Source organism: Mycetomoellerius zeteki, unplaced genomic scaffold (assembly GCF_001594055.1).
Source record: "Mycetomoellerius zeteki isolate Tzet28-1 unplaced genomic scaffold, Tzet1.0 scaffold245, whole genome shotgun sequence".
Taxonomy (NCBI): Eukaryota; Metazoa; Arthropoda; class Insecta; order Hymenoptera; family Formicidae; genus Mycetomoellerius; species Mycetomoellerius zeteki.
In genome coordinates, this window is record NW_017257222.1 from 865,832 (window position 1) to 887,838 (window position 22,007).

The 22,007-nt window shown below is 39.3% G+C and overlaps 1 protein-coding gene across 4 annotated transcripts in view; it reads right to left on the reverse strand.

Annotated features, from left to right (window-relative positions):
• LOC108723600 (paired box protein Pax-6) overlaps positions 1–22,007 on the reverse strand; it is a 128,238-nt gene that overhangs the window by 46,699 nt on the left and 59,532 nt on the right. For all 4 annotated transcript variants that reach the window (XR_001936656.1, XM_018449466.1, XM_018449465.1 and 1 more), the window contains 2 exons: positions 17,224–17,389; positions 16,299–16,479 (listed from right to left, as the gene is read on the reverse strand). Coding sequence is in view for 3 of the 4 variants with exons in the window: in XM_018449466.1 (XP_018304968.1) it covers positions 16,299–16,479; positions 17,224–17,389 (347 nt within the window). In the remaining variant the exon portion in view is untranslated. The remainder of the gene's footprint in view (positions 1–16,298; positions 16,480–17,223; positions 17,390–22,007) is intronic.

Here is a 22,007-nt window from a genome sequence, read left to right on the forward strand (position 1 = left end):
ATCTCCTAAAGACAGGGTCGCTCTTTTTATTTTCGTATCTTTTATTTGTCTTCTTCCGCGGGCTGCGTTCGTCGCTTCTGTCACTTACAGCTCGTATAAATCCCGACGGAGCCGTAAAAGAATTCTCACAAAACTAAAGCGGCAGGTCCTCCTGCTGCCGATAGTTTTACAATTTATTCCTTTACACTCTTGTATTATGCCACGCGCGCGCGCACATCGCGGCAAGCGACGCCGTATTAAAGGCATAATAAAAGGACAAATGTTTCAATTTCGATCCGTCGTTAAGAGTATCGAAGAATTAATATGTTCACGAAAGAGTTCTTTCGAGACTCGCTTGATTGAGAAATAAATGCGGCAATATAATTTTTTTTGGAGCAATATTTGTAACATAACGTATTGAAACTAAGAGACGTTCCGTTTTTAGTTTAGAATCCCTTTATTAAGCAGTCTACATAATTATTTTAATGGTTCAACAAAATTATTTTCAAATCTGCATCTAGCTAAATTTTTAGACACTTCAGTAAAACCATTCTTTCCGTATAAATATGACAAAATAATATTATAGAGCATTCTTTAATGTAAAAAATAATGGCCACTCTTAGAAGAATATTTATTTTATAATTGTTGGAAATTTTCTTCACACGCTGATTAGATTATACTTTTAGAGAATAGTCCTATCTTTTAATAAAAAAAATTTGCAACAAAAAATTGATAAAATAAACATTCCATTGAACGTTGCCTATATACTTAATTTTTTTCGTCTTGCGTTCTTGAAATTAAATTCTTTTTAATTTCATATTTAATGGCACGCTTAAAGTAAAGCAAATTAATCACTCCTATTAACACGCTATTTTTAATATTTCGATGTAATCGATAAAATTCTGATCTTTTACGAATGATCATAAAATATCCTAGTGCAACCTATCAGTCGATAATTCTGGAATGAACGGTTCTGGCAGATAATTTTTCATGATTATTCGTTACATCTTGATTATATTGCACGCATCGGATCAAAAGGCACGACGAGACACGAGAGAAATAAACCGGATGACGGCGGTACCAGCGACAGAATGCCGGATCGGTCATAGGAGATATTCGTTCCCCGGGGTTTGTTAGACCCGATGTCAGGGTACCACGGCGTTGAAACGAGCTGACATCTCGGACCCACCACCGGAGCGGAGCGTCATCCCCCTCGGCGCCCACGACGCGCGACGGCCACTATCACCACCACAACCGCACGATCTCGTCGTGTCTCTCCGCCGCTGACGCGAAAGAGACGTCACCGGCACTCACCCCTCGTCTTGTCGCCAACATCCACCGATGTCCGAAACATCCTGCCTTCACGTATCTCCAAAGATTCAAATGCCTTCCGTCAGCAAATTAGCAATCTCCGTGATATAGAAGGGGATAGAATAGATGACCGGTAGATGACGAGGATCAAAAACACTTCATTACGCTTCATTTAACTATAAACGTCCGACCTTCTTAAAAAAAGTATTGTATATAAGACTGATTCCTTTACAAGTACAATAAAAAGTACGAACTTCTATGCAATGCTCTTCTGAAACCAAAATTATAAAAAGTATTCAAGTTGACAAAAAGTGTGATTAGGGTTCTTTCACAATAAATAATTAAATTAATAAAACGTAAAGAATATCTTTTATATAAAGTGGAAAATGTAATATTTTTTCTTGATTTTATGTTATTATTTTTTATTTTTATGATATTAAGAAATATTTGATTTTAAATTGTACTTCTATCATGTGCTTATCGGAGCACAGAAATCCATGCAATTTTCCAGATTAGGCAAGCTTCGTCGATGATTCCAAGCTGCACCAGTGAAGTTGGCCGATGTCAAAACCGATTCACAATGAAAAAAGTCGTTGTCGCGCACAAAGAAGCACTTGGCGACAAAGCCAGAAACCCAACGAGCGACGGCTGCCTGTCAAGGGACAATCGGCGCCTCGCGTGACATCGAGTGTCCGGGCTGTTTGACCGTTTTTTGATTGACGTCAAACCGCAAATATCGTGCTGGCTGCTTCTCAATCGTTGCGATATATTTATGACGTGTGTCACCCTCGTTATTATTCGTAGAGATCGTTGTGCCGTGGAAATCGACACCACAATAAGCCCGCTTTTGTGGCGAGCCAAGCAGGCGCTTTGCAAAACCACAAGGCACTTCCATATCGCGACACTTCCTCCTTGGACCAATCTCGAAAGTGGAAGGTTCTTCTAGACGCATAAACTACCGCACTTCTGCATTAAATTTTAATGACACGTTGTTTGCTTTAGAGCCAATTTTTATGAAACGGGCTTCAAAGATGCGAGTGGAGAAGTCACTAACAAAGTGGACTTCCAATTTAAATTGAAACGGACTGTAATTCATCAAAACGTAAAAAATTAAAACAAACATACTACAAACTTCTCTAAAAGCTATTTATTAGTCAAAATTAATTCAGTGTTGCTTTAAACGCTGGTATTTCATCTGTAAAGAATCAGATGGATAATGAAAGGCACGTAGGACGAGGACTCGTGGCGTTTTATTGGCTCATCGTCGACAATGGGATTCCCGACACATTTTTGCACGGATACAGAATCGTGCGATGTGATACGCGAATAGCACAAAAGGAACGTAGATATTATCCTTCATCCGCGCGCGGCCCGCATAAAGGCGGACACGCAGCGAGGGCTGAAATCGTGACGCAAGAGGAAGAAGCCGACATCAGATCGATGAAATTAGCATGAAGCGTGAAGAGCTCGAGGGTGGCCGATCTCTTAAAAAGGGTGCTGGATAGAGACGTCATAATATTGCTCTCACGTGACACCTTCACCATGGAAATCTCTTTCGCAAAAATCAGCGAATTATTTTCAGGAAACTACGGCATAAAAAATGCAAAATAAATCATAACCATTATAATAATAAATCCCTTTTATGATATTTGAGATTATTTCCGAAGATAAAACGAATTAATTTAGAATTTACAAAGAATACACTGTAAAAAATAAAATGATAATTTTAACTTACAGACGTTTAGTGGACTTTCTGAGAGATGCAAAAATATTAAAATTAACATTTTATTTTTTACAGTGTATAAATAGGCATAATATATATTCCTTTATAAGTGCATTTGAAAGCATTTAATTTTATAAATAATATAATCTTTTTGGCAAAATAAATTTCTTCTTCTCTTTTCATTTAATCTCCGATTTTATTTTTTTCGTCTGGAAAAATTTCCGAATTCATCCTTTTGATGCGCATCCAAGCGTATGTTTTTCATTAAAATTTATTTGTTCGGAGCATATACTATTCTTATATCTCAGTTGCGATAAATGAAATTTTTTTCTCATTGAACGCGGACAAGCAGCACTTTTAATCGCCATGTTGTGATATCACGATGATGTTAAGATGCGGAACGTATATAACGCGTGTTATCTCTTAACGCATAGGGACGTGCAAACGGAGAGCGAAGCTGTAATTTTTACGAGTGCTTATTCGCGGTAGTCGCGTATTTCCTGCCTGGGCTCGTTCATATGTATGTATGAGTCGAGGGTGTTAACCGTGAAGAGAGCGGAAGAACATGAAGGGTGCCACGACTTTCTCTTTTCCTCCTTCCATTCAGACTACTTCCGTTATCCTGGGGGTCCAAACGAGTCTGACGTACAACACGGCTTTATTATCGCGAAAACATCCTGGAAATAATGGCCGGGCGATTCGACACGCGTAATCAGCAGCACTTTATAAAATTTATTCAAAAGTCAAAGAGTATATTCTTCGAAAGAGACATAAATGCAAGTGTGATATATAAAAGCAAAATAAGAGTGCAATTCTTTTTTTTAAATAAGAAGATCGCAAGAAAAACGTGCAAAATAAGAGTGCAATCCTTTTTTTTAAATAAGAAGATCGCAAGAAATAATATACTGTAATAATTTAATGGAAACTCTGTGTTAAAAGTTAAATGAGAATGATAAAAATAATGAATTTCCTAAAATCACTTTTCATGTCGTTATATCCCGAAATGAAAAATTTTTCTTTCTGCCAAAAGGTGTGAAACATGATAAAGTTTTACGATTTTGTAAATGCATGAGTGGTATCATAAATATCGTTAATTTTAAATACATTAAAAAAAATAGCGGTAATGTTACATAAACTATATTTCTTGCTCGAATGCTGATACGACGAGATTTTAAAACGAAAAGTATCACGATGAATTAAATCCGCGATAATCGGCTTTGAATGTGAATGTGGACGAAGATGAGCATTGTGAAAATCTATAGTCTCCATTGACACGGTGCGCTAATCGGGGCTTACACATTACTCGCACATTATATCTCTGCGCTTCCTGCGCGCGTGTTTGATATTTGAAACGGGGTCTGCGGGAGTGCGACACGTCGGCACGTGCTGACGACATTCTATGTGCATGTATAACGTATGCGCGAGCCGAAAGTGAGCAAAATGCCATAACCTGTCATTAAGTCACCCCTCTTGATCGCACGTCAATCGAGAGACGTGATTAGTTAATGTGAGCCTCGAAATCACGGGTTTCCTGTATCGAAATGATGATAGTATTGTATACCTTTTCCTTTATGACCACACTGAAAAAAAGATTGGCTGCTGCAGCAAATTAGATGGTAAAATATGGCATAGTATTTTTAATTGGCTGCAGCAGCCAATTTTTGGTTGCGTTACCATCTAATTTGCTGCAGCAGCCAATCTTTTTTTCAGTGCACGATTTTAAACAATTAAGATTCCTGTGGTCACATTACAGCTTTGTTATTTTTTCGCAGGTACTTACCTGACTGAAAAAACATGGAGTATTTTTAAGAAATTTTTTACCAATATAATTATTAACTTTGTTAAGACTTTTATATTAAAAAATTTAGTGCTTATTACAATTTATACAAATTTAATTATTATAGTTTTTTTTATTATTTACAAATGTTGAGAATTTTTATATAATACATTTTTATATTATAAAATTCTCAATATTTGGAAATCAATGACTTTACAGAAAAGTATTTATATAATAAACTGTAATAAGAGCCAAAATAAGACGGGAACGACTTAAAAGTAGATGTAAGTTTCGAAATCTCCCTCTTCTTTTTTCGAATCGACGTTGCGACAATCGGAGCATGACGCTAGTTGCAGCAAGAAAGAAAGGCGCGCGATTTCTCGGTGATTATTCGCAATAACGATCGTGACCAATTCGGAGATCTGAAAAAGTGCGGTAACAGGCGCGCCACGCGCCGATACCGGGGATTTCTAATATAAATTCTGCACCCTTTGCAATGTAGCGCGAAGTTCTTGTTCACCCCAGTTGGCGTGGGAAATTTGCCGGGATTAAGATCGGAGACGACGAAAAAACTGCGCGTGAGAGAGAGAGAGAGAGAGAGAGAGAGAGAGAGAGGGGGGGGAGGGTGATCCTAGCTGACGTCTCTATTATGTACGTCTGTGACAGATTAGCGGGCCCCAGTTAATTCGATCTGATAACTCGAAATATTCATGTCATACCTTTGTTCGTTGGGGCGAATAATAGATCAGTGTGTGTTCTCTCGATTACAAATACTACAGTCTATCTCATCATCTATCTTTTTATTCCATCTTATTATTTACAAATGATTATAAAAATTTGAAAGTTGCTTAATAGTTTGATACGAGACTTTTACGTAATACAATATATGTATCTATTATATTTTATATATTTTAATATATTGTATAACATAAATATAAAAATATTGTGTGTTAAATATTTTAATAGATTATACTTTCCTCAAACACACAAGCTTAAAATTACTATGTAAATAAAAGTCGTTGCAAAAGTAAAGGAAAATAGTTCATTCAAAATCTAGAATGTTAAAACTTTTATTAAATATTCAAGATCCACCGCTTCACGAAGAACGCGGTAATTACAAATAGTAATTTAAACTAGAATTTGTAATTAACGGTGGAAAATGTAATTATTATTACCCTTTAAATCAAAAGTTTGAGATATACTGGAATAGCATAAAACGTGCGAACGAGGCGCGAAAGTATCCAAGCCAATTCCAGACGACGGAGACGATTCCGCCCGGTGTATCGTTATCTCGCGAGCCATTATTCCAGAAGTTATCATAGTCGGTTTGATTTATCGCATGGACCGCCAAGAAACTTGGTGCGGTCCCTAGTCTCACGTCGTGGATCGTATTCCAGCAGTGTGGCGGAATATTATCGGTCCAAAGAGGAAGAGAAGAATAACGAAAGGTTAACACAAGGTTGAACTATGAATAAAAAATTAAATAGAGAAATACATGTAACAAAAAATTACGATTAATTGTGATCGCAACATGATAAAAAATATTTAGCTAAATCTTCCGATAACTTTATAATTTTGTTTATTTTGCATTGAAAATGACCCGATCGGGATCGAAACGTTCGTTTGCATGTATACATGTATGTAAGAAATTTTATTAAATATTCTTTGTTATAACTGGCTCATAGCCCATTCTTTTCACTACTGATTTATTCTGATTGAGCCATATAGATAATTTATTTTATAAAAAATATACATATTCGTTTTATAATAAAAAAAATAACACGTATATTACTTGATATATTATTATATCGCTGTATAAAGGAATCGCTGTATGATAAAAAATTATAATAAATTCGTAATTAAGTACGTAATATTTATAGTCGGTCACGTGCATGTCGAAAGCGAAAGGAACAGGGGTTAGGATTAGGAAAAAGGAGGTTGAATGGTCGCGCGAGCAAGATACAAATTACATTTAAATAGAAGCTGAGAGGAACGCGCGGTATTCGCAATTTAAACAGAAAGAGCCACGGAGAGAGCGAAATGGACCAGAGAGGAAGAGAAAGAGAAAGAGAGCGGCGACTGGCGTTCCAAAATACGACGACGGCGGAAAAAGGACAGGAATAACGAAGGGGAGAAAGAGGCACAGGATAAGAGAGTTGGATGGGAGGCAAAAGAGGGGGTGTCTGATGCCACGTATAATCACAGCTTTTAATCTGGAACGGCCGAGGGTTCCTCTCTTTCTCTCGACGATATAAGGGCTACCTCGGAGACGGTGAAGGGATGGCGGCGACTCACCGTCGCCGGTAGCGCTCTCCAAGAGGGGCACTCTGTATTTAGCAACGCATCGGGGGTTCCCTCGGATAGTAGTACGGGGGTGGCGTGGACGCCACGCGTCGCACGTTATTGCCTCCTCTCGGACGAGTACGACGAACGAAGCACCAGCAGTAGCGAACCCCTTCGATATTCTCAGACTCTTTATATCATCCATGATCGGCGAACGATGGTTACAGAAGCAGGGCGGGCAGGGAGGATGCCTCGGTTTTGCAGAGAAGTTGCCACGTGCATCAACGTTTAACGAACCTGCCACGCGTTTGAACAGGCGCGGCATCAACGAGCGTTTTACGTAAAAATTAGTCAAGATAAATGGACGATTTAATTTAGTAACTGTCTATAGTATTTTATAGGTTAACTAGATTCTTTAAATTATAATATATGATACCGATATTTATGAGGAAATAATGATATTACTATATAATTTATTTTACATTTCGCGAACATTTAAGGAACCGACAACCGACGTATGCCACACCATCAATCGAACGAAGAACCGAATTCCGAACTGTCCGCACGATCTTGACGGCGAATGCAAGGGACGATGATCGATGATGGCGGATACGGTCATATTCGAGGAGCACGGCGCGTAAAGAGAAGCACGGTATAAAAGAAATATAAAGAAATCTGGCGCTCGCCAGGATATCGTGATTGCGTGTCGAAGAAACAGAGACAGAGAAAAGAGGAGGCTCGAGTAACGGGTGACAAGACCGCGCACCAGTCCTGAAAAAAGGAAACTCGGCCATTTGAAGAAGAGATCTCAGCGTCCGATAGTCACTGTCGAGAGAACGACGCGGAAGACAATCGAGGTTGGGAAGGCTGAAAGTTGATATCCTTCGGGCCGTATCCATGTAGTATCCACGTATACAAACGCCATTCACGAGCGGGGTGACGATGACGACAAACGCCTAGTATGGTAAGATCGCTGATCACTTTGATCGGACGGGACAGCTGGTACACGGTGGATGGATTCGAACAGTAATGACTGGAGCGTGGTATAGAGTTGCGAGAGCGGTTTGCAGTCGGCGGCTAAAATGACGTTAACTGCTTTGACAGAGTTATTCCTTGCACCAGGAAATCTCCCCTTCTTTATATCTTTCCTTCATCCGTACATATTTCTATCCTCGAAAGTGAAACAGCTTTTCTATCTGCCACTTACTATATTGCAGTGCAACAAAATATCATAAATAATAAGATTCTTATGTTTTTTAACTTATGTTTTTTTTTTGCCACTGTATAAAAGTAAAGCAATACCAAGATGAATGTATAATAAGACCCGACAGTCTTAAATCACTTACAAGCTAGAACTGATTGGTATTCTTGAAGTTAATCCGGATATATAATCCTTATTCAAGCCTGTTAACACTTCTGCAATTTCCTACAACCTCATCTAAAGATTTATTGAATTCCGAAAACAGTTATATGAACTATATCTAGTCGCTTTATTAAAGAGAAATTAAACATTCACGAGTCACGTATACCAACCACTATTCCGTTCGATTTAACGGAAGAAACACGATCGCACTCTTATCTCAAAAATACCATCACAAGATCTAACTTGTGACTGAATCGACATCCACTATGACGTCGTATTGGGACACGAACGGCGTTTAGCAAAGGGCGGAGAGCCACGCGACTTTACCGTGACAATGGCTACGTTCTCGATGGACGCGGTAAGTAACCGCAACAATGCCGGGGGGGAGACAGCTTCGGGGACGGTGGTGGAAGAACCAAAGTAATGGATGGTTCCTAGAACCCGAGGCGAGTGAATTGTTGGCCCCTGCACGTCCGCCTTGGAGACACCCTCGCCTTGCCCCGGCCGCGTAAATCAATGCACCCCTTCGTACTCTCGCGCGCGCCATCAACCCCCTTGGCCTCCCGTACTCCTTCCTCCACCTACACCACTATCTACACCGCCACCAACGTTGCCGTGGCCAACCCCTACTCTCTCTCCGGCCTCTACAACTCTCTCTCCTTCTCGCGACAGCGGCGGCTCTCTCTTCTTCGTTCTGCAGAAGGGTGAGTTAGGGGGTGTCGGAGACGTCCGGCTACTGCATTATGTATTTCTCACCGAGCCGCCACTAACTTCCACTCTTCCGCCTCCCCTCGACTCTTCGTCCCTCAAGCGCTCCTTCTTTTCCCTTTTACCCTCTGTTCTCCGTTCTTTCTCGATGCCCACTACCTTTCCGCGTTTCTCCTGCGAGAACGAATCCTTCTCACTACTGAAGTCTTTTTTTTCTCGCGCGAACCGACTTTCCTTTTAATCACCCGACCCGTCGGCGTTGGCAGAGAGGTCGGTATAGCCACAGAATTAATTTCCTACGCTCATGGGCACGTGGTCGACTCTTCGTAACAAAATAAAATAAATGCACGCGCGCGAAAATTTATTATAATTCAATTTTTTTTAATACATACACACGAAAAAAAACGATCTTGCTGAAACATCTAAAAATTTTGCAAGATACAGATCCGAAAATAATTTTGTTGCACCAACAAAATAATTATGTAGAAAATTCAAACATAATGAGCAATGCTGCAAAAAAGTTATTTTTAAGTAGATTCATATTTAGTTAAATTGTTAGGTACGTCAATAAAATTGTTCTTTCTATGTAGGAATATATTAAATCAAGGAATTTATATTTTTATTTCGTTCAATACTTTCTTCCACTGATACGTGTGACAATGTTGACTAATTTATCTCTTAAGCGTTGTTTCGTTCGCGGTCCGACAGCGAGCCACGTACAGTAGAATACACCCAATCAAGAGCGTTCTGCGCTCTTCGAATACGTAGATGGTGGCGTGTACGTAACCAAGAGGGAGACTTGTCACAGAGATGGTCATTCGCTTAAACAATCGTCCGATTCGCTTCAACACGCGGATACAGCGTGTAAACTCGATTCTCGGTCCGTCCGCTGGTGGTCGGCGACTATTAATTACAGGGACACGCTCGGCCACCACTCGGGAAACCGTGCCATCCCACGCTCACCGTCTCTCTCATTCGCCTCCTCCTCCGTCATCCCGATTCTCTCGTGGTACCCGTGATTTTCCACCCTTGGGTCGGGGGAATGGGATACGAGGGTTGGCCGGCTGGCGGCCTGTATATCGCACGATTTCGCGTACCAAAAGGGTTGGGCAGCGGTGCGGCATTGACATCCAACCACCTCCCCCTGCCGAATCGGACTGCCTGGAACCAGCCGGAACGATGGTGCTGGCCACCTCGACAAATGTAATCTCGTCGGCGGCAGCGGCGCTCCTCTCGTTTGACAGCGAGTTCTCCGCGGATGACGAATGTTGTCATCGAGACGCACTTTCCCCAAAAATAGGTGCCAGATAAATTGAATCGACGGCTTCATAAAATCGTCGCAAACTCAAAAGTTAAAATTGTTCGCAGAAAGAAAAATATTACAAAATGTTATCTTCGAACAAATTATATCCGAAACAAACATAATTTGTTATAAATTCTTTTTTTTAAATATTTTTTTCTTAATTATAAGTACGCTTTATCGGTTAAACTGATTCCAGTGTTGATTGAAGTATTATCGCCGAATAAATTCATTTTTCGCATTTAATATTTACACTTTCAAAAGCCATTCCTAACTATTTCGATAACTATAAAACTTGCAAATATATACTGTTTTTATCGCTTCTACAGAACTGTGTGAATATGGTTATAAGTAAGCAAAACACCGATTTCTTACGTCGTAAGAAAGATGCACGTAGTATAATATGGAGATACTCGATGGGGGTGAGATGTCAACGTCAGCCCTCGGTATGGACGCGCATGGCCGCGTTGGCCGGTTCAACGAATGTAATCTCGTCTCGCAGTGACACTCCTGTATTATGCTTTAGAAGGAAAAAAGATTTTGATTTCTCGAGATTTACCTTGCAAATTCACTACAATCTAATATAATCTTCCCTGGCCCAGTCTTTTCTAAAATATTATTAATATAGTTTCGCAATTATAAATTTTTTATAAATATAGAAAAACTCTTATAAAAAATGCAAACAATTTTCAAAAAGTAATAAACAGGTCGAAATGATCGATTTGTTATATTCTCACAAAATCATTGACAATGAGAGTTGCGACTTACGTCTTTCAAACCGCGATATGTAATTCCTATTCTTGAATGAGAACCACTGTCGGCATCCCAGAGCCAGTGGCGCGAGTAAACCAATAACGCGTCCGCCACGCCGGGTGCCAGATTCAAATCCGGCAGGGACCGAAACGGTATTCCACGACGAAACGGATAGCGGGGGCTCCGCAGGACATTTCGAATCCGTCTCCGCGTCCTGCGGGCTTTACTGGTTTGTCGAGCCATTGGCTCGATTCGGCAATTCTGCGCGCGTTCGACTTTCTCGCGAAAGAGGACGAATGCGATCGGTCGCCTACACAATTTCGCACGTGCAAAACTGTTGCTTTCGCGTAATCTATTTAATCTGGCCATTGCAATACTCGCGGTTGGGATGGAAAATGCGAACGACACTTCCTGCGGATAGTCGAAGAGATTTAGAAACGAAAGTATCGTAAAAAAAATCTAAAAAAATTTATTAACATCAAATATGGATTCAAATAATAACTAAAAAGTAAATCTTCAAATTTATTTAATTATTATAGATATATAGTAAAAATTGTAAATACATGAGCGTAGAAAGAGTAATTTATATAACGACAAACTTGACTATATTACCATAATAAGAAATTTTGATGTTACGGATATCAGATTAATTGCGATCACATATCTTCAATAACAGTAAAAAATTTTAGGAAAAGTCTTATTAACTTAAATAGATTTATGTAACAAATATTTTTTTCGCACGTACATCAATAACTCATGTCTCCATAACGGTGTGTTGTGACGATTGACAAAGAACCGAATACAAGCAGGAAGTTTGAAATACGTGAAGTGTATGTCTTCCTATTTTATCTAACTATAGATCGGACAAGATATATGTATATACCGAATAAAGTTATTAGGGTAAGGTGAAGAAGTCCGCAACAGGACCAGCCTCGTTTCAGCGTCTTCGTGAAGGAAGCGGAAGGAGAAGGAAGAGACTCACGAGAGAAAAGAGACCGAGATGTTCGCCCGTTCCACAGAGTGTACGAAGCGTATCCAATTTGATGGCATTACAATAACGGGGGTAATGTCTGAGAATAATGAAATTTCCCCCAATCACCACGGTTCGTCTAGAATACGTTCCTACGTTCCGTTCCTGTCTTCTGTCTTCTGTCATCTGTCTCTCTCTCTCTCTCTCTCTCTCTCTCTCTCTCTCTCTCTTTCCTTCTTTCCTTTTTTCCCCTCCCCTCTCCGTCGAACTGAGGTCTTCCATCGTCTACCACACGCATACATTCGAATAGACATGTACAGGCAGACCAGAGAAAATGAATAGAAACGTTTTCGAATCAATCCCGTTCGCGAGTTATTTCGTTCCCCATCGAAGAAGAGTCGAGGGATCCTCGAGTGCTTTCGTTCAAGAAATGGATTCTGGTCAAAAGTTTTGGAATGCGACGATAGTTACGAATATTCTATGCACTCCCGCAATGTTACAACATTACGTAACGCGATGAAAATTTAAAACTATTATGATGATTAATTTCAAAATTGATCTAATTTCGAAAAATGAGTTTCACAAAAACAATACGTAGTTAGGTAGCGTAAGTCGCGTGAAAGTGTATTTTTTTATGTTATTATGTATATATGTCAAATACTGCAAAGCAAATGTATTAATATACATCTATTTCTTAAAAAATTATAAAAAAATAGATTCTATGTACATTCGTGAGTTGATTTTGTAATCATATTTTTCGGATAATACAATTCTTGAATTTTATTCATTTTTACATATGCTGATTCCATTACAATAAAATGCACCCACTATAATCCACTTTCAAACGACAAACGATGAAAAATGACGAAATATCGGGAGACTTTGAATTCCGAGACCGGAATTCCTTTTGGCCGTTCGTCGTTTTGCTCGTTCGACGCCTCGTTTCGCCTTAACGTGAGCGCAATAATTCTCGAGCGAACTGTACATAATGGAATATTACACGGACCATTAAAGAAACGTTAATCTTGCCCACAACAAGTTCAGAAGCGCTCGCAGGATGCTCAAACGCGGCCGGGATTACGCGCTGGCTTTGATCCTCCAACGCCCTGAAGGCGCGTACCGGAGTCCGCAGCCTCCTGTAATTTGTTAAAACGCGAAATTCTGTGACGTCGCTGTTTGTGTCGGCGTCTCGTTACCGCTTAAAAGTCACGCGGCTCCTTTGACGACTTACCGTAAAATATACTTGTTATTTAATATTAAATTGATCGTTTTTTCTACCACTTTTTATTCCATTTTTTTTTTACATTAATAGTTGAAAGGACTGTGATTCCGAAACAGATAGAATAGATTAACGTCTCAAAAATACATTGATGCGATAAACAATAGAATTAGAATATCATATTTATAAAAATAATTATATATAACGAGTGAAGAAAATGACATAAATCTACGAAATAAAAAGATTCAAAAGGAAATTTTTTGTTCTCCAAAAAGTTTTATAAATAAAATAATTTGTACTGATTTCTTCTTATGTCTTCTAATGTTTTTCTTCTATCTATTAATATCTTCTTTGTTATATCTATTATTTAAAATGGTCACAAAGTCAGTCACAATTTATTGATATTCAATAATAGTTTTGTGCTCTATGTTAAATATTATGAAAGACTTGCTTCCATAATGATAAAGCCATGTCACAACTTTCGCGAATTGTTTCACACGAATCGCTTTACTCTATCTTCATCGATGTGGATACTAAAATTTTCGGGAAGGGGGAGGCGTGCTACACAGAAAAAGCTGCGGATGAACTCTCGACGGCTTTCTTTCACGGGTAAGAGCGAACCTTTGACATTTTTTTCTCGCGTCGATAAGAATGCTCTCTCGATTCTACCGTCATCCTTTCTGTCCTCCTTACCCTCCAACCAGAGACTTTCTTTCGTAGTCTTTCTGCGAGGGTGACTCGTGTACACCTCGGCGCAGCTATTACGAAGGCGCGAGGGAGCAAGTCAGCCAGCTTCGAGAAGGGAAGACGAGACGAGAACGAAGGAGACGCGCGGCAGCAGACGAGGAGAGATGGCGCAGGGTGACGTGGGAGAGAGAGAATTTAGCGACCCTCTTTCACTTTTTACCCTAAGCGAGTCGAGAGCCCCTTAGCCACCGTTTATTGGACGCATGCAAATATCCATGGCAACGGCGGTACCGTGCCGTATACGGGAAGAACCAACCCCGCCGCACCGTCGAGAACGCCGAACGTGCGAGGGGTGTACATGAAGATCTTCCAGGTCGAAGGAAGAAAAATGGAAAAAAGAGAGAGAGAAAGAGATGTCAGGGAATTTCCTTTTGATCCGCGTGTCGCCCATCTTCGAGCAATCTCTTAATTGATTCTGCAGGAATTGGTATTCTTTTCGGTCTCTGAATGCTTTTTCAACTGTTATCAAACGTACGTGTTTCCGCTAGTCATTATATATGACAATATGACCTAAATCTCTTGAAAGTAGTGGTAATAGAAATCTAAGAAATTCGATTACTTTTGTGTGTGAACTTACTTTCTTAATAAAGATATTCAGTTATAGATAATAAAATTTTAAACTATAAATGATTAAAAATCAATGAGTTGAATCTTAGAGATGCAATTGGATAAAGAAACTTTATCTTTCATCCAATTTTCCATGAATTTACCTCATTTCATCTGTCTTTATCTTAATTTATTCGCTTAATAAAAATTAACAACTCGAGTTATGCGCAAAAACAATCTATTTAAACTATTATGATGTTCTGAAAATATTGTCAAAAGAGAAGAATGTTATCAATCATTTGCTGTCCATGTTATAGCTGATCAGAGGCATGATACTTTAATTAGAGACCCTCTAATAAGAGTTCAGACACGAACCGCAGTTTTGTATGTAAGATAGTAGTTTTAACAAAAATCTGCGAGAAAGAAAGAGAGACATACATTTCTTATTTTTTTTTCTCTTTCTCACTCCGTTCTATCTTTTTCTTATCTATATCTCTCTTTCTTTTTCTCTCTCAGAAATATTTAAAACATGGCGGATCAATGAAAAGTCACTTTCTCGTGTTCAGACTCTTATTAGAGGGTCTCTAATTTTAATGATACGCGTTCTATCGGCCCACGTGGAGTGCGATCACGAGACCGGAAGAACGATTCGTGTTGGGGGAGCAACGGCTCATCGGGGCGGAACCGGTTAACGCCAAATCGTCCGTCATTCGTTTGCGCGATTAACCGCCTCGTGTTAACAACATCGGCCGCGCCGCGACAAGGGGAGGAGTTTGTACGTCGTCCTGGTCGCGCGCGCCCACCCGAGTCCATCGGCTCGCATAAACATCCTCGGTACAACCAGCCGCCACCCCACAGAAAACTGATTTCCATCCCCCCATACCGCGACTCGCGCTATCTATGTAAATGCGGTCTTGTTTTGTGTGAGTAGACAAAGCCCCCGTTGACAATACGCCTGCGCGTTTACAACCTCCACCCGCCGAGCCGAAAGTCAGGCTCCATTACGGCTGTTTTGCGACGCGCTTTGTATTGTTGTCGCCGCCACCACCGCCGCCGTCGCTGCCGCGCGGCACCGATTCCTCCACGAAAACTTCTGTCATTTTCGTTAGATTGTAATCGGTTAACACCCATGAACTTTAACTGTGGGTTAACCAAGATCTGATGTTTAGCGAACCTTTGCTACTTAATCTTCATTTACTGTCTCCGGTATTCGCGGCTGATATAAAAAGTGACGTGGCGCTTTTATTAAATTAAAACACATTTCGCACCAAGTTTATTACCCTTTCCGTAGATTTAGTAAAAAGAAATTTTGACAGTAAAATAGTTTTAAAGACAGAAACTAATCTTTCATTTTTAAATTGAATTAAATTTTTAAATTTTGTTTATAAAGAAAAAAATATACATTCTTTTAATTTTTGTTATTCTTGCGTAATAATTATGAGCCAACTTAAGTATTTAGGACCAATGCAGACAAATATCTTCAGTTATATTATTACTTTATATAATTCTGTTTTTTCTCCAATAATAATAGAATTATCGTCTACTGGCCACTATAATTTCTGATTTCTTATTCGATGACGGTAAAAGAAATAATTAGATGGAATGTAGGTCGTACTTACGCTCGGGATGTTGTCGTTCGTGCACACTCCTTCCTGTAACAAGCGATCTCGAATCTCCCACGCGAAGATGGACGGGCACTCACTTTTGTAGAGCGAGATCTTACTGACGACTTCTGCCGTTGCCACGCGCGGTTTGCTGCCGCCTATGGCTCTGGGCCTTATAGATCCGGTCTCATAGTACCTACAACAATAATAATTTGCGGTACAATGCGGTAGGAATACGTGGAAACGCTCAGGTCGCTATTAAAAATGAAACGTCTATTTATTATACGTCTATTTCTTTAAGCATGTTATGATGGCCTAAATATAGTCGAATAATAGATGCAAAGCTGATATTGAACAATATACCTTGATTGCCTCTCATGCAACAGATGCTGAATAGTCAAATGTTTGACTGGACTCACTTATACCTATCTCTTAGCTCTTGACTCAGATTCGGTTGTAATTTTGCATAATGTTCTTTTAATTTTCTATCTATTAATCTATTAATTGAAATTTATAAAAGCTACATCTATTAGATTTATAACGCAAAACAAACCGACATGCAGGTTCATATTTCATACAAAGCTGCAAGATTTGAAACAAGTTACTTGATGACATAATTGCTTAACTTACTTAAAGTGACGTCTACAATGAAATTTTAAAGCATAAATTTCACTTTAAGTCTTAAAGTCGTAAAAAAATTAATCATAATCGATTATTCTCCTCACATTCAACTGTGATTAGTCAATTTCTTCTAGTTAAATCAACAAAGAGGTCCACCTACAATGGCATTTTGGTTGGTTCTTTTTATCAACTGGAACATTTTTCTCAGTGTAAATTTTATGCCGAATTTTACGCTTTAAAATCTCATTTTAGACGTCATTTAAGATGTACAGTGATTAAGAACGCGGCACCAAACGGAGCAAGCAATATTGCAACCAACCTGCCGAGGATCTTGGAGACACAGCCGTTGCTGACCTGTAGTATCCTGGAGATGTCACATGGTCGTGCGCCCGAATGTGCAAGCTCGACGATCTTTTGCCGTGTTGAGTCCGGAAGTGGCCGACCGCCGACGAAGACACCTCCCAGCTGGTTTACCCCGCTGTGTCCTGCAAACGACAAAAGTTGTTCGGTTATTTTTCGCTTAACAGTTTCGAGAACTGGGTAACAACAAATTACGATGCAACAGATTGCAGCTAGCAACAAGTTACGATAACAACAAATTGTCTTTCTTCTGAATTATTGTTTTTTTTTTTTCGTTCTCTTCCTTTTCCCTGATTCTTTCTCTTTCTACGAGCACGACGTTTGCGTAAGGGGTGTGGAAAATTCAAACGCTCCACCGCCTCCGGAGACTTTTTCGCATTTCGGCGAACAATACCGCTGTCACCATAGATCATGTATTTTCCCTCCTCTCGTCCGCGGACTTACCCCGGAAACCCAAGAAGAGAGGAGAAGACCGCGGGTGAGCTCTTTCTTTCTTTCTTTCCAGACTTGGCGAAGGGAGAGCGATGGGGAGGCGGAGGACGAGTACAGGGGGTTGGCCACGAACGTCGTAACGTCAGCGAATCCCATCGTAGATAATCTTCGACTCATTGTGTCAGTGACAAGGCAGGCACACACGTCGGTGCGGGATACTCGAGAGGAACGCCAGAACGGTGTGTTCTCTTGCGCAGATATTTTATATTCCCGCGACCGCCGAGCGCGAATGCCGTATCGAAGGTGACATTTAGAGTGGAGCGCCACGCCTTAATTTTTCTCGAATAGAAACTCTGTCGTCTTCAAGGAAAAGGTAAAATTTGGAAATAAAACGCAAGAAATAGATATTAAGGAAATAGGTATAAGGTAACATAAATGTTATAGACATATAATATAACATACATAATTTATCTGAGAAAATATATTTTCTTGAATTTTAATTTAAGTTAGTATCTATTTATAGTAATTAATGATTTAAAAAAAAAAAATTTTCAAAGTAAGCATCCGACATCTAAAGCTATAACTTTTTAATTATTACTTAAATCATGTGTGTGTGTTATATCAAGTCTAATTACTTATTAGAAACTGTAAAAAGTGTTTTCTTTTATCTTGCGCAGAGGACATTTTTTTATCTTATGTATCTGAATATAATAATGTACAGAACTGTTTTTACATGTAAAACTTTTGTTGAATCTTCTGACAAGTACGGAACAGGAAAAACCGTTGATTATATCTGACGATAAAAGCATTGATGGAGACTATCAAATAGAATGAAGTATATTTCAAGCGTGGATGTAGCTCTCGATCGCGAGGAGAAGGTATATACGTTAGGGAAAGCAACGTCGGTTGTCAAAAATTTCTCATCGACGCTAATTCGACGCGTCGAGCGACACACACTCGGAGGGTTACAAGGAAGATTTACGAGCGTGTGCGATCGACGAAAAGGGGGCTTACGGTCGATTGACTTTCGAAAATGGGCCTGGCGCGAGAATCGCGAGCCATTTCTCGCGTCTATCTATGCGCGCCCGTCATAAATGGGCCTTTCCTTGTTCGAAAGAGAATCTACTCTCCACATGCGTAATATATGTAATATACACACGTAATACACACACGTGCGCGCGCGTATTATGTGTGTATTATACGTATACTAATAATAAATTCGGCCACTCGCACTATAATATACTGGATCAGTGCACATTAAAAGCTGCTCTACATAAAGTACCAAATGCAGTGGCATAATATAATCAATTTTGACACTGGAATAATACATGTATACTCTGTTAAATAACATGACGATGTACTTAGGGTATTCAATCGTTTAAAATATTCACATGCTTTTACATGTAACTTTGTTAATTTCATGTGTAGTACACGGAAAAAAAAGATTGACTGCTGCAAATTAGATGGTAAAATATGGCATAGCATTTTTAATTGGCTGCAACACTTAATTTTTTATTGCGTTAGCCTATCCGCAATCTCAGTATAGGATTTCGATAGGCTAATACAACCAAAAATTGGCTGCTGCAACCAATTAAAAATGCTATGTCATATTTAACCATTTAATTTGCTGCAGCAGTCAATCTTTTTTTTCAGTGTAGCTTTTAGTATGCACTAATGTAGTGTAATGTAAGTGACCAAATTTGCTACCGATATAGATCTGTTTTGTTGTGGCTGAACTAGTGTTAACCACATAGTCAGGGTCTAAAAGGTTGCAACACTTTTTTTTTTATGGGATTCGGAATACAACTTGCTTATCGAGCGATTGGTTTTTATTCATAGATCCATAAATAAGGACCAATTGCTCGGTGAGTCGGTTGCATTCTGAAACCCATTAAAAAAAGTGTTGCAACCTTTTAGATCCCGACTATACACTTTTGGAACTTAAAGTGAGCTAAATATACTCGTATGTTTGAAGAAAGCGAGAAAGAGAGTTCTAGTGCAGTCTAATGCAGGAATAAAAACAAATCTTATATTCCAATCCAATATAAGGCCTGTTTTTTTATTTCTGCACTAGACTACACTAGAACTCTCTTTCTCGCTTTCGCCAAATGTCAAACATATTATACCTATCTCATTTTAAGTTTCAAAAGCGTACACCAGTTCAGCCACAGAAAACAAACCTATTATTCGCGAATTAATAAAGTTTATACATAAGTACGTTACCATTTGTTTCGCTATTAGATTGTTTCTCTATTAGATCCGCGTAAAACGGATATAAGGAATGTGGAAACGGTGAAAGCGATGAAATTCTCGCTCAGTTGGGAGGAATCCGCTGATAATACCACGCAGAGCTCACAAATCGGCGGATAAAAAGCGGAGCAGTGAATTAAAGAAACAAATGGAGTCTGAAAAGGAGGGCGAGCGCCGCACTACGCCGCATAGCACCGGCTAAGGGGGTGGTGAGCAAATTGTTAAACGCGCTTCTCGAATGCCGACTCTTAACGAGCGATAATAACTCGCGCAAATAACTGGCACGTCTTTAGAGAGCTAGTTTCTGCTTTCTCTCGCCTCCCCCCTATCTCTCTCCGCGTCGTCCACCCGGCCATTGTGTATACGAGCACGAGAACACCAGGGAATTACAGTTAGCTCCTCGTCGTCTCTGTCCGCGGATTCTGAAGGGATATGCGTGTGTGCTCGTTCGTATTATAGCCGGTACAACGGCAGGGGTGCGCGATACTTACACCTTTAGGCAGCCTGTATTAACCGCGCGCGCGACCAAGGGGTGCGCTCGAGTGGGCATTTGGAGCCTAGAGGACGTGTTTTGATATTGTAACGTTTGTATTAAATATCAAGTTGGAAGGGTGCCGCGCCCGTCTGAGCTTCGGCGCCGTTTATTAGGACTTCATTAGTCGTCCCTTGATCCCTTCTCACTTTCTAGCCCTAACACCCTTTTCCGTGATGCATCATCGATCGCGCGTGGAATTTTTCCGGACCGTTTCTATAGATCTCTGAAGGGACGTTGTTATTAGATAGTACACATATTTCTAGTACTCATTTAAATTACTAAATTTTTTGCTATCAGTGTATATAAATCATAGTTTAAAATACCACAGATAATACTAGGGGAACGGTAAAGTTTGTTTTATAGTAAATAATTAATAATGTTTATAAATCATTTTTTCGTTTAGCACTTTCAAAATATCAAAGTAGATTTTTACATAAAAAAACATTGAAGATTTGCGTTACGTTTGTCAAAAACGACGTTGATCCTTGCCTATGTCTATAACATGTAGAAGTAGATGGCAATCACTTTGAAAATGTGTATCTACTACACTATTTTATTATGTAGTGTATGTACAGAATCTATGGCGAATGGGTCAAGGACGCATTTGTTCTGTGCTATCAAACTCAGCGCCAGTAACTCATTACATATAATGTACAATACGCAGCTGTTTCTGAAAAGACATCTCATGCATACATATTAACGCGTATAAGTAGTATAAATCTAGTAATATATTTTACGATTATATACTCTACGACGTGTATGAAAAAAAGAAGTATGTTAGAAAATCTAATCGCGAATGGTCAGTGAGTTTTGCTAATCGAGGATCGATGAGCGAAGTGTTTTCAAATGCGCGCAGACAGTTTGATACTTTTGGCAGCGCGCGTAGCCGCGAAAAAATGAGGAAGCTCGTTTACAAACGGGCAACAGAGCCTCGCTGACGCGACGGCTCAGACAGCACATTCATCATCCGTCCGACTTCTTCCACCCCGTTCGACTTATATAGCCGGCCTCTCCTTTTCTTTCTTGTTCTCCAGCGGGGTGATTCTCTTCTCTCGGCATCGTGACGTAATCAATTACTAGCTCGCCGGAGGTTGCCGGCTTCTCCTACGCGAGACTTGTTCTGTCCTGATTTCTTATAACAGAATAAAGTATTCACTATTCTATTTTGATTTGATCCTGACTCATTCAAATCTTGGGTCATTGCTTCATCACATCTTTTTTTTACATCTCGTATTAACGTTATGATGATCTTCATTTTATAACACACTTAAAATAATCTCTGATTTCCTTTATTAAATTCCTAAGGGGATATTTACATAAAATTGTTATATTACAATATAAAATAAATTGTATTTTTTATGATAGTAAGTATTTCTTAATAAATTTATTATAAGTTATTTAATATATGTATAATGTTAGTAATAGAGAAAAAAGAGAGAAAAAAAACGCGAAATATCATTTTGTTTTTATTAATGTAACACAGTAGATATTTCTGTGACATAACTACTTTTAATTATACATGATTG